The sequence below is a fragment of the Patiria miniata genome, unplaced genomic scaffold, assembly GCF_015706575.1.
Source record: "Patiria miniata isolate m_02_andy unplaced genomic scaffold, ASM1570657v1 HiC_scaffold_3, whole genome shotgun sequence".
Classification (NCBI taxonomy): domain Eukaryota; kingdom Metazoa; phylum Echinodermata; class Asteroidea; order Valvatida; family Asterinidae; genus Patiria; species Patiria miniata.
This window is the reverse complement of record NW_024037069.1, coordinates 43,582,987-43,596,265: the sequence shown is the minus strand read 5'-3', so window position 1 is coordinate 43,596,265 and position 13,279 is coordinate 43,582,987. Positions and strand designations below refer to the sequence as shown.

Sequence of the window (13,279 nt, the reverse complement as noted above, 5' to 3'; positions counted from 1 at the left end):
GGATTTTATTAAATTATGTTTTTTTTTCTCATATTTGTGACGGTATTCCATATTACCATACCTCGTATATCTTCATGAACAGAACACAGGTGTGCCAGTGTATATTGTGAATTTAGGACTATGAAATACTGACTCACTGGTAGTGTTGCGCATGCCTACGTGTGCATTGTGAACATTCAACCAATAAAACGGTAACTAAAAGGCACCGGATTTCAAGGGAGTCCAAATTTCATGTGACACTGGAAAAGTGTTTAAGACCGGCCAGCCGGTCTTTATCAACCGTTTAAAATCGGCCACGTGACGGGCTCTCAACCAATAGGAATGGTTAAACTGTCTTAGGTATTTATGAATATCCATTGTATTTACTGAAGCGTTCATGGCAAACTAATAATTATCAACGATAATTTTTATTTTTATCTTGTAGTGGCATTCTCTTGCCCAAGTCAACCATGTGAGAATGGAGGCACATGCTATGAATCGTTTGAGTCTGGTGGTTATTTGTGTGTCTGCCCAGCTGGTTGGACGGGGACCGACTGTGGCCTGCGTATGTTACTGCTTTCATTTAAAACTTCAAATATTCCTTTCTTTCTTTTTTTCAACATTAGCAATTCCTAACTAATGGTGAGGATATATATGTGACCTGTTCTGTCAACATCAGACTTTTCTGGGCATAAGGTCGAAAATGAGATTTTTGCATATTGTTAAAATATGTACATTTTCCTTTTAATACGTGGTTTAATTTTGAAACCTGTATTTCCTGGGCAAAGTTATGCTATTTTGAAGTTCATTGTGTCGAAAAGTAGAAAAGGAAAGTCACAAAACAGTAATTTCTTTAACTGATATACCTCAACAAATCATCAAAAATACTATATTTAGAGTTCAAATTAGAGTTTCAAACTTTTATAGTATATTTTAGACATGTTCAGGATTACAAATCAGCAAAAATTAGAAAATCGAAAAAACATCACCCCCCACAGCGTTTTTGGCTTTATCTTAATTTCAACCTCTGCCCAGAAGCGTCTGCTTTTGACAGAACAGGTCACATATGTGAGAACTTGGCACAGCCTCTAAATGCAAAATATGGAATGGGGTAATTTTTAAATTTTTTTTTGAGATTTAGTGATATTTGTATTCTTTGATATGTCTGCTTCACATACTTTAAAGACATAAGATAAAACTATGGAACAGTTTTTTTAGGAGGGAAAAAACAATTGGCATCTTTTATTTTCACGCTTAAAAATTCAAAACTTTAGAGGCCTTTTTCTCAGTATGTTACTTTTTTGACATGTCGATAAATGCAAACTTTAAACAGCTAAGGCTTGTCAACGGAATGTCTGATTGAAGTGCAACAAACAGTATTATAAGGAGAATTGTATTCTCCTTCCTAATACATACAAACCCTCATTTTGATCGCTGTCCAGTTCTGTCTCATTTTGCCATAACGCCTCGCATATGAAAGTGGCTGTTTTTGAAGATTCTAGGTTTCGCATCCGATTAGAGGCGTGCATGCATACATTTTATCCTTAAAGAGTTATCGATCATTTCAATGTTTTGCATCGTGTACGCAAACGCATACAAAACCAAAATGGCAGCCTTCAATGAAAGCCTCCTATCTACAGCTAATCCTGCATTTGAAACACACAAAAATGGTACATAGTTGTTCAGGAATTCATCCTCTTTTAATCAAATCATCCATGATTTAATAAATTGTTTTAAATACGGCAGAAAATCTGCAATTTACTACACATTTTGCACTGTCATGTTGTGTGCGACTTGTCCGTGCTATGTACATTCGTATTGGATAGCAAGTTGCGTATGACATCACAGGACCATGTACACAAACTGATGACCTTTCCGGCATGATAACCCAATCTATTTGCTTGTCAAACCTCTCTAATGTATCTGCACCGCTAACACATGTTTGAAAATTACTGCAAGCTATGTGTTCTTACATGCCTATTTATGACAGTAACGACTAGGAGTCCATTTACGACATAACTTCTGCAGGGTTTGACCTTAGCTTTTTTTCACTAGCCAGCCGGGCTACTAAAACAGACTCTTGTAATAAAATGCGTATCCTGAGGTAATCTTGTCAGTGTTTTTAATAAACAGATCTAATAATTTAATCCTAAACCAGTTCATAAAATGGATACAGGTTTGCTTTCTGAATTTAATGATTTATTTCTTCATTTCCTTTCATCTTTGCTGTGTAACAATAATTGTTGACTCGCCAGCCGGGCTACTTAAGGAATAGTTTGACTAGCCCGCCGCTGTGTTGACTAGCATTCTGCTGTGTTGACTAGCATTTGGCTAGTGGGCTACCGCTAAAGTCGAACCTTGACTTCTGCTTTGGCACTGTTAGTGACTGTCTCTTGCATGTCTCGTCAAACAATGGTCAAAATGCCATCACAAGACTTCATTTTCCTGGTTCTCTCTTGTGCATTATGATGCGCACAGCTATTGGTAACCAGCTATGCAACAACATTTACCGGTAGGCTGGTCTTGAATAGTCGACCGTACCAAGGTCAATTGGAGTGGGTAAAAATGAAATTGGTTAGTTCTTTCTTAAACCACATGTAGCTGTAAATTTCTCATTTTCATTTATTTTAACACAGAATTGCTGACTTGCTTCAGCCAGCCATGTCAGAATAATGGCTCGTGCTTTGAAAACAGCAACGGAGGGAACTACGTATGTCAATGCCAGGACGGATGGGAGGGAAACGACTGTGATATCGCTGTCAATGCCTGCGTGCCCAACCTATGCCAGAATGGAGCCACATGTAACAACCAACAGACGTTCTATACTTGTCAGTGCGCTGCCGGTTGGACTGGACAAAACTGTGGAATTCCCATCAATCTCTGTGCTCCAGATCCTTGTTTGAACGCAGCAGTTTGTAACAACCAACAGACGTTCTATACTTGTCAGTGTGCCGCCGGTTGGACTGGACAGAACTGTGGAATTCCCACCAATCTCTGTGCTCCAGATCCTTGTTTGAACGGAGCAACTTGTAACAACCAACAGACGTTCTACACTTGTCAGTGTGCCGCCGGTTGGACTGGACAGAACTGTGGAATTCCCATCAATCTCTGTGTTCCAGATCCTTGTTTGAACGGAGCAGTTTGTAACAACCAACAGACGTTCTACACTTGTCAGTGCGCCGCCGGTTGGACTGGACAGAATTGTGGAATTCCCACCAATCTCTGTGATCCAGATCCTTGTTTGAACGGAGCAACTTGTAACAACCAACAGACGTTCTACACTTGTCAGTGTGCTGCCGGTTGGACTGGACAGAACTGTGGAACTCCCATCAATCTCTGTGATCCAGATCCTTGTTTGAACGGAGCAGTTTGTAACAACCAACAGACGTTCTACACTTGTCAGTGTGCTGCTGGTTGGACTGGACAGAACTGTGGAACTCCCATCAATCTCTGTGATCCAGATCCTTGTTTGAACGGAGCAATTTGTAACAACCAACAGACGTTCTACACTTGTCAGTGTGCTGCTGGTTGGACTGGACAGAACTGTGGAACTCCCATCAACCTCTGTGTTCCAGATCCTTGTTTGAACGGAGCAATTTGTAACAACCAACAGACGTTCTACACTTGTCAGTGTGCTGCTGGTTGGACTGGACAGAATTGTGGAACTCCCATCAATCTCTGTGATCCAGATCCTTGTTTGAACGGAGCCACGTGTTTCAACCAACAGACGTCCTTTACTTGTCAGTGTGCTGAAGGCTGGGTTGGACAGACCTGTGAAGCACGTAAGCTCTTGATAACAATCAGTGTGGTAATTAATCGAGTCTGTCACAACTTGATCACAAGTCTGGTAACTAGTGACGGGGAATCATTGGTACTAATTTGAACAACATTCTGGTCTATTTGTCAAATTAATTGTTTGTTTATTTCACAATGTTATTATTTTGAAGCAACTCTTTAATTTTCTGATCAGTTGGGCCGTACAGGCAGTTTTATAATAATGTGGATGAATGAATTAATGTGGAATATTGGCAATTGGACATAAATATTGTTTTTATCATTTTGTAGGTATTCTGAGTTGTGCAAGTCAGCCTTGCCAGAACGATGGAACGTGCTTGGAAAACTTCAACCAGTTCAGTTACTTTTGCCAGTGCCCTGACGGCTGGGGTGGAGACAACTGTGAATTGAGTAAGTCAAAAACTTGCGTGACTTGCTCTGTCAAAATACTTTTGGACAGAAATTAAGAAATTAATACCAAAAAAGATGAGGATGGGTGTTCCTCACGCTAACTTCAGATTTATTATGATTTATTATCATTTTTAGCTAACTGTTTGATAATTTTGAAAAGATGTTTACATTGGAATTCAGTTTAACAATTGAAAAAGATTAGAACAGGGTCATTCCGTGTCAAATCACCCCATAAAATTGGAATTTAACACCCCGCCCCCTTCAAATTGGTTCATAATAGTGTATGGGGTAACTGAGGCTGCAAGAGCTGTTATTTTTAGTTTTAAAATTCTAATGGTTTTCGTGTTACTGCCCGCCATTTTTTTTTTGCGATTTTGACCGAAATGGGTGTGGCTGCCAATTATGTACATGTATCTCCATAATCTGTGGGCCAAATTTGTTGATATTGGTGTCTTTGGAAAGGTAACATATGGAATCCAAATTTACCATTATTGGTTATATCGAACAATTCCAAATATGGTGACCTTTTGACCTTGAATTTGACCTTGTGGATCACGTGACCTTATAATTTTTTTATTCACAGGAATACTTCCGTGCACCAGTCAACCGTGCAGTAATGGGGGGACATGCCTCAATTCAGTTGACAACACCAACTACATATGCACGTGCCCAGCTGGCTGGATGGGGACAAACTGCGAGATTAGGGATGCGTGCGCATTCGTCACGTGCCTCAATGGAGCAACATGCTTGAACCAGCAGGCTTCCTATACATGCGAGTGTGTGTTGGGATGGGTTGGAAGCCTTTGTGAAACACGTAAGTTTGGGGGACAATGTTTGCAATCAAGTTGTCAACACAAGCTAACCATCTTTCTGAGTCGTTTACTCTGTCAGAGCTGAAATTTGCCATTTTCGACATCGAAAATCTCCAGTGAAGTCGCACTAAATTTGTGAAGATTTGAAAAGCTGCTTTCTACACATTGACACTTGTAGCACCAGGCACCGCCATTTTGACAACATTTTTGTAACATGCATTTTCATATTAGTTGGTGTCACATTTGCAGGGGATTAGCTAATGGTAACACTGAAGCTTGTATGATTTGAACGCATCCAGAAGCAGCCTCCAAGTCTAAAAAGTCTGAGGATTAGTTGGAGGGTTCCTAGCAAATTCAATGTGCCCTGATGGTAACGTTTGAGGAAAAACAATTTTCCCAGTTGTTAACAAGTGAAGGGGTTTCTCCAAATCACAGGGGAGTCAGGTTGGCGTAGCGGTACTTTTCCCGCCTTCCACCGCTGTGACCCGGGTTCGAATCCCGCCTGGGCCAATATGTGGATTGGGTTTTCAGTCCCTACCTGATTCTGTGGGTTTTCCCCAGAACATCTAAGCTTTTCCTCCCACCTCTAAAACTGTAATTTCTTTTCATTGTCTTCTCTCTAAGTTGGTGTGATGTTTCCCCTGGGATGCTTTACCGACTATAATATACAGATACAGATATCACCATCATGTGTTAAAAATCACCGAATGTATTTTGTTGTTTAATTATTCAAAAGGACTGAACGCTTGTGACAGTGATCCCTGCCAAAATGAAGCCTTCTGCAAAGACGCGTTTGACGAGTACGCCTACATCTGTCAGTGCAGGCCGGGTTGGGAGGGCATACACTGCGAGACACCCAGCGATAAATGCGAGTCGGATCCCTGCGTAAACGGAGCAACGTGCCTCAACCGTCAGACATTCTACACATGCCAGTGTGTAGTAGGCTGGACCGGGGTGAACTGCCACATACGTAAGTTTGCCTCTTGCCGGTATTTTAACTCGCTGTCAATATAACCCCAAACTAAGTCAGTTCAAACCCAGCTTCAGTCTGTTATCATAATTTTAGCAGGATAACTGTTTTTTTCCGGCTGCCCCAGGAAAAATCCTTGAAAACCCTGGAATTTAAAGCTATCATGGAAAGTCATGGAATCCTGCACAACACAGTACATTGCAATTGAAAGTTAAAACTGTGAAGGGGAATGGGAAATTTTGTGAAAAGAATTTAAGTTCGCTTTCACATTTCCCATTTCATGAAAAAGTGTTTTCCCACTTCTGTGAAAATGTTTTCCCACTCGTGTGAAAAGTCATGAAAATATGTTCCCACTTGCGTGAAAAGGCGTGAAAATATTTTCCCACTTTCGTGAAAAGGCGTGAAAATGTTTTCCCACTTGTGTGAAAAGGCGTGAACATGTTTTCCAACTTGTGTGAAAAGACGTGAAAATGTTTTCCCACTTGTGTGAAAAGGTGTGAAAATGTTTCCCACTTGCGCGAAAAGGCGTAAAAATGTTTCCCACTTGCGTGAAAAGTCATGAAAATATGTTCCCACTTGCGTGAAAAGGCGTGAAAATGTTTTCCCACTTGTGTGAAAAGGTATGAAAATGTTTCCCACTTGCGTGAAAAGGCGTGAAAATGTTTTCCACTTGCGTGAAAATGTTTCCCTCTTGCGTGAAAAGGCATGAAAAAGTTTCCCACTTGACTTTTGTCAGTTTTTGCCATCCATCCATCACGGTTTTGAAAGCTTGCCTGCTAACTGCTGCACGCGATGCTATGGGATAATTAACTTGCCTACTACAATGGAAATACTGACTTTCTGGTACCCCTATCCAAGGGTCAGTCGGAGAGCTCTATGGGCTCCGTGCGCCAACAAAAGAGGGTGCCCTTTTATCTAGCAACGACGTCCCATGTGCGGGACACATACATTTCGCTGGTTGACGCGCGCGCACCGTTCCTTGTGTGTGACGCACGCACACCAGGGGATTTGTACTATGTACATGCAGTGGCTGGGCTTTGCGGCAAAATATTGCAGTCAGGCAAGATGGCGTCGTTCGGTCACCCCAACTGTACTTTCTTTGCCGGTGAGGGGGTACTTGTGAACAGAGCTGATTGAGCCAGGAACTTCCAAGTAAGGGGTCTGAGATCTCCTAAAGCCCAAGCCTAGGTTTTAAAACACCTAAAAATATCTGGAGTAGTATCTTGATTGTTTATGTTTGTTAACAGCTTCGGAAGCCTGTGTCAGCCAGCCATGCCTGAATGGAGCTACCTGCTTTGAGGACTCCAGCAGTATTGCTTACATCTGTGTGTGCCCTCTGGGTTGGACTGGACAGCGGTGTGAAACACGTAAGTTTAAAAATTGAATTAAAGCTGAGATATAGGCTGGACACAAAAACGTTTTTCTCTCAAGTAGAACAAGCTTGACATCTTCTGGGGCGTGTTTTCGCGACCGCGACCAGCAACATGTTTGTGACGTCAAATGGATAACCAGAAACACGTTTACCTATGTCAAAACCTTGTCAAAAAGTTGTAAACAAACATGTCGGACATTTGCACAACATCGATAATTTGTAGGTGTTCGCGACCAGTCCCAGCAAAATTCGGGATAAAACCTTGTGGGCTTGTAAGTTGTATAGACATTTTATTACAGGCCACTTAAAATGTACAAACTTACGATGTACGTATTAAAAATACCGGTAAGCATTACAAGCTTATTTTCCCCCAACACTGTTTTGTTACATGTCTGTACTTATCTTTCCGCCATCTTGAAATGCACTGCATTACCAACTCTTGGCCTTGGTTTGGTTTCGGTCGGAACAGTGACGTCACTCCAGCCAACCGAAGTCATGAAAATGCTCAAACAATGACCAAAGCCAAAACATGTTTCTGGTCACGGTCGTGAAAACACACCCCAGATTTGTCCATTACATGCATATAATGCCTTGTTCTCGCCAACACAAACCCAACATCATAGACTTTACGCGCTACCTTAAGTTGTAGGATTATATTGTAAATATTATTATTAGAATGTTTGATTCTTTATTCAATTCAATTCTGAAGCGGTTGGACCTGTGTCAGAGCGACGTTAATCAAAATAGTTGAACCGTATTTAATCCGATTGATTGTTTCTCTAGTCTCTGCGTTTCTCATGGACGAACTCACACCAATAGATTGCAGAATATTGCACTCTATGTACATGTATCTAGGACACAATTTTCCCAAATTTGCCAGGGAATGAAAATGAATGTATCATGATGATTTAGATGAGTTGTGGCTTGTGGATAGGTTCAAGGTGATGCCCTTGCAAAAAAATGTTGCAATGTTGAATTTTGATATTACAGTTTGGTCTGTTTCATCTTATATTGTTTGCGTACAGAGATCTTAAGCTGCGCGAGTCAACCTTGCCAGAATGGCGGGCAGTGTTTGGAAGCTGCTAACTCCTTCAGCTTCTTCTGTCAATGTATGGATGGTTGGACTGGGACATTGTGTGAATTAGATGTAGACTTCTGCAGCCCTGATCCGTGCCTGAATGCTGCAACGTGTTTGAATAGGCAGGCAACGTTTAGCTGTCAGTGCGCTGCTGGTTGGACTGGACAGAACTGTGGAATTCCCACCAATCTCTGTGTTCCAGATCCTTGTTTGAACGGAGCAGTTTGTAACAACCAACAGACGTTCTATACTTGTCAGTGTGCCGCCGGTTGGACTGGACAGAACTGTGGAATTCCCATCAATCTCTGTGTTCCAGATCCTTGTTTGAACGGAGCAGTTTGTAACAACCAACAGACGTTCTATACTTGTCAGTGTGCCGCCGGTTGGACTGGACAGAACTGTGGAATTCCCACCAATCTCTGTGCTCCAGATCCTTGTTTGAACGGAGCAGTTTGTAACAACCAACAGACGTTCTATACTTGTCAGTGTGCCGCCGGTTGGACTGGACAGAACTGTGGAATTCCCATCAATCTCTGTGTTCCAGATCCTTGTTTGAACGGAGCAGTTTGTAACAACCAACAGACGTTCTATACTTGTCAGTGTGCCGCCGGTTGGACTGGACAGAACTGTGGAATTCCCACCAATCTCTGTGCTCCAGATCCTTGTTTGAACGGAGCAGTTTGTAACAACCAACAGACGTTCTATACTTGTCAGTGTGCCGCCGGTTGGACTGGACAGAACTGTGGAACTCCCATCAATCTCTGTGTTCCAGATCCTTGTTTGAACGGAGCAGTTTGTAACAACCAACAGACGTTCTATACTTGTCAGTGTGCCGCCGGTTGGACTGGACAGAACTGTGGAACTCCCATTAATCTCTGTGTTCCAGATCCTTGTTTGAACGGAGCAACTTGTAACAACCAACAGACGTCCTATACTTGTCAGTGTTTGCCTGGCTGGACTGGACAAAACTGCCAAATCCGTAAGCTAAACTTGTCGCTGAATAAAAGTTGTCTAAGTCGCCGTTTAAAATGTGCTCACTTTTTAATAAAAACAATGTGCAGGCATGCAACTTTTCCTCGGATCTGCTGATTTCCTTGTTTTTTACTTCTCATGAATGCCATTACAACTTCAAAAACACTGTACAAAGTCTTGCGTGGTTTGGAATTTCCTCGTTTTTTCTAAATTCCTAGTTGCATGCCTGAATGTGGATACCTAAAATTACAGTCTTGTTCATGTACGTGTATTTGCAATTTTGCAATATCCATTTGATACTATTTTCAATACAACAAACTGAGCCTGTTAATGCCTTTGTTTCAGGTATTTTGAGTTGCGGAAGCCAACCGTGCCAGAACGGAGCACAGTGCATGGAAGGGTCTGGCAGTATGTTCGGGTACGTCTGCCTGTGTACCGATGGCTGGTCTGGAACTGAGTGCCAAACTCCAATCAATGCATGCGTGCCTGATCCGTGCATTAACGGGGCCACCTGCATCAACCAACAGACGTCATACACATGTCAGTGTGTAGCGGGATGGATGGGTCGAAACTGCGAAATCCTCGTTGATGTCTGCGTATCCAACCCCTGCTTCAATGGAGGAACATGCCTCAACCAACAGACATCCTACACGTGTCAGTGTCCGACAGGTTTCACGGGACCGAACTGCGAAACCACCATCAACCCATGCATGTCCAACCCCTGCCGGAACGGAGGCTTGTGTATCAACGACCAAACATCCTACACCTGTGAGTGCTCGGCTGGGTGGTCCGGACAAAGATGTGAAACAGCAATCAACACATGCGCGCCTAACCCCTGTCTAAACGGAGCCACGTGTGTGAATGGTCAGACATTCTTTACATGCCAGTGTCCTTCCGAATGGACTGGAAACATCTGTGACATTGCCGTCAATGTGTGTGACTCGAATCCTTGTCAGAATGGAGGTAATTGCACAGGCAACCAAACCGCCTACACATGCCAGTGCAGGGACGGATATGTTGGAGTTGTCTGCCAAACTCGTAAGTCACAAATCGATTTCCCCTTTAATCTTATAAGCCTCTGTACTGATGGCGATGATTATTGTGTTTGAAATTGCCATTGATTATTGTGTTTGAAATTGCCATTGGAAACCCCAGCACGGATCTGATATACATGTACACTAATTGGTCCATATACCCAAAGTTATTATAATCCCTACATGTAATAGTAACTTTATTCAACTAGTGAGTCAATGCAATGTTTAACGCGTGTATGTGTGGTCTAGTGGTGGAGCACAGGATTCAAGGCCGTTGGATTGTGGGTTCGAGCCCTGCCGTGGCCATGCGTGTTGTGCCCTTGAGTAAGGCGCTTAACCTCAATTACTCCTCTCAACCCAGGTGTTAAATTGGTACTGGCATTATTCAATGCTGGGAAGGTAACAGAGTCGTTGTGGAGGAGGTGTGTTGATCCCCCCACAGCAGCATATGAGTCTGACCCAATCGCTAAAGAAAGAGAGATGGGCACTCCGTTCCTGTTAACATAGGTTTGTCCCTCTTTTAAATCATCAGACTACCTTGGTCTTTTTTTCTTCATTCATGTTTCTTTTTTTCACCGTTGACAGAAATTGAGGCATGTGCCAGCGATCCGTGTAAGAACGGCGGCAAGTGCAGCGAGCATCCCAGTATGTTTCTGTACATCTGCGACTGCGTCAACGGCTGGAGTGGTGCAACCTGTGAGCAATTCATCAACCCTTGTGCATCGTCCCCTTGCCTCAACGGGGGTGTGTGTGAGGAGAGCGCGTCCTCGTACCAATGCCATTGCGTGACCGGCTGGGCTGGGGATAGATGTCAGACAGGTAAACGATATGCGCAAGTATTATTGATGGCGCTGTTTGAGCCGCTTATGTGAACCGATTGAAGGACGTGGTGTACTGGTGTACGCGTTGCATGCAAAATGGTGCAGTATGACCCTTATGCACGGGTCAGCCATATTGAATTGAACGTGAGGTGAAATCTTCATTTTTGAAACTTGCGAAGAGAAAGCAAGAATATTAATAATTAATTCAAGTCTGCTTCAATTAATAATTTAAGATTTGTAATTAAACATTCCCTAATGTTTTAAACCAGATTTAAAATAAAATGACAGTAAAATAAGGCTGCATAAATAGTCTGATTCCATCCCATTCAACAGTCGAGTTATGAAATACATTCAGGGAACTCGACAAAAACGGCCAAAAATCATTCCCCCCCCCCATCAATTCTTAAGATAGCTGCCCCTCCCTCCTCATGAATAAATGCTTCCTTAATATCGTTCCACATCCCTGGTTTGGATTCTAAAGGCCAACTGCCCTCCCTCATGAATATTTATGAGCATTAACCATATTTTACATGCTGAAGGCTAGCCCCTCCTTCCTCATGAATATTAATACATCACAAACATTGTTTCCACACCCCTGGTTTAGATTATGAAGGCCAGCCCCTCCTTTTTCATGAATATTAATCACTCATCAAATTACTTTTGTTATGTTTTTCAGAGATTGACTACTGCATAAACAACACCTGCATGAATGGTGCGAATTGTGTTTCCGTTTCGGGAAGTTTCCGGTGTGAATGTCCAGCAAATTACACAGGCTCTCTCTGTGAAACAGGTACATGAAAATGTCTTACTCCTACAGTCTGTCGTTCTCATGCAGGCTGGCCAGGGTAACAGCCACGGTACTCAGAAGTTCTGCAAAAATGTTTACATTCCTGGCTTGCTTTTGTTCTCGGGCGGTTTAGGGCGCTGCAGGGAGTAAAAGGCACTGTCCTACCTTATATTCCAGTACTTCAATTTAGGGATGCGTTTCAAACTCTCAATTGTGCCGTTGCTATGGTACTTTGGCTTCTTATGGATGAAACTCTCTGATTTGAGTCCTCTGACCCTTTCTCCAACTATTTGATTCCTTGTTTTCAGCTCTGACAGGTTGTATGTCGTCTCCCTGTTTGAACGGAGGCTTCTGTAAGCACACAGCACAGGGCGGCTATGTGTGTGAGTGCACCATACAGTGGACGGGCCTCAGATGCCAAACTGGTCAGTTTGATACATTTTGAGTTGTTATTTTTGGGGTTTTTTTTTCGGAATGGCACATTCACTCATGTATTTCATATTTGATAAATAATAACAGGTACTTTGGTCTTTTTGTTATAAGGCCTTCCAGGTCAATCAGAGAGACAGGATGAGACAAATTATTTGCTACACCTAAAGCTACAAAATACAACTGAGTAGTAACCTGTAGTATGCATTTCTTTCCGTACAAGTGTGCACAGCACATGTAGTATTCGGTGGTACTTGGTACTTGACCACCAAAGAGCCCTTAGAGGGTTTGGGTTAATTTGTGAACCAAATTCTCTCATCTCACATAAACTCAACACCATCTCTGGAAAAAACTATTACCCAGAGATCATTTTTCAAGTATTTACCCTATTTGCTAGTAAATAAAAAACACAAATATAATTTTATGTGTCCTAATTAATCCAAAGAACCCAATCAATAGGTAAAAACAAAAAATTGTCGACATTTTGTGATAAAAGAGTTTGAAAGTGTAAACTAATATAACTGAAGTGTGTTCTTGCATGTTTTTCCTCCGTTTCACAGCTAAAGATGCGTGCATCGGTGATCCTTGCAAGAACAATGCTACCTGCCTGAATCAATATGACTTTGTCATCTGCCAGTGCAAAGCTGGCTATACTGGCCAATATTGCGGGCAAGGTAGATTTTACCAACTACTCAATATTTAACAATTGAATTTTATCAATAGTATCGTCATAGTTTTCAAGAAAAGACAAATATTTACACTAAAATTTGTCACCTTGTGAAAACTATGAATGTACAGGGTGAGTCAAAAAAGCAGAACCCAAACCCCCAAAATTATATT

The 13,279-nt window shown here is 42.1% G+C and overlaps 1 protein-coding gene across 50 annotated transcripts in view; it reads left to right on the top strand.

Annotated features, from left to right (window-relative positions):
* LOC119737167 overlaps window positions 1-13,279 on the top strand; it is a 127,836-nt gene that overhangs the window by 25,587 nt on the left and 88,970 nt on the right. For all 50 annotated transcript variants that reach the window (XM_038211312.1, XM_038211329.1, XM_038211336.1 and 47 more), the window contains 12 exons: window positions 425-544; window positions 2,616-3,761; window positions 4,045-4,164; window positions 4,748-4,978; window positions 5,713-5,946; window positions 7,194-7,313; window positions 8,344-9,375; window positions 9,714-10,406; window positions 10,988-11,221; window positions 11,900-12,013; window positions 12,319-12,435; window positions 13,000-13,113. In XM_038211312.1, coding sequence (XP_038067240.1) covers window positions 425-544; window positions 2,616-3,761; window positions 4,045-4,164; window positions 4,748-4,978; window positions 5,713-5,946; window positions 7,194-7,313; window positions 8,344-9,375; window positions 9,714-10,406; window positions 10,988-11,221; window positions 11,900-12,013; window positions 12,319-12,435; window positions 13,000-13,113 — 4,275 coding nt within the window. The remainder of the gene's footprint in view (window positions 1-424; window positions 545-2,615; window positions 3,762-4,044; window positions 4,165-4,747; window positions 4,979-5,712; window positions 5,947-7,193; window positions 7,314-8,343; window positions 9,376-9,713; window positions 10,407-10,987; window positions 11,222-11,899; window positions 12,014-12,318; window positions 12,436-12,999; window positions 13,114-13,279) is intronic.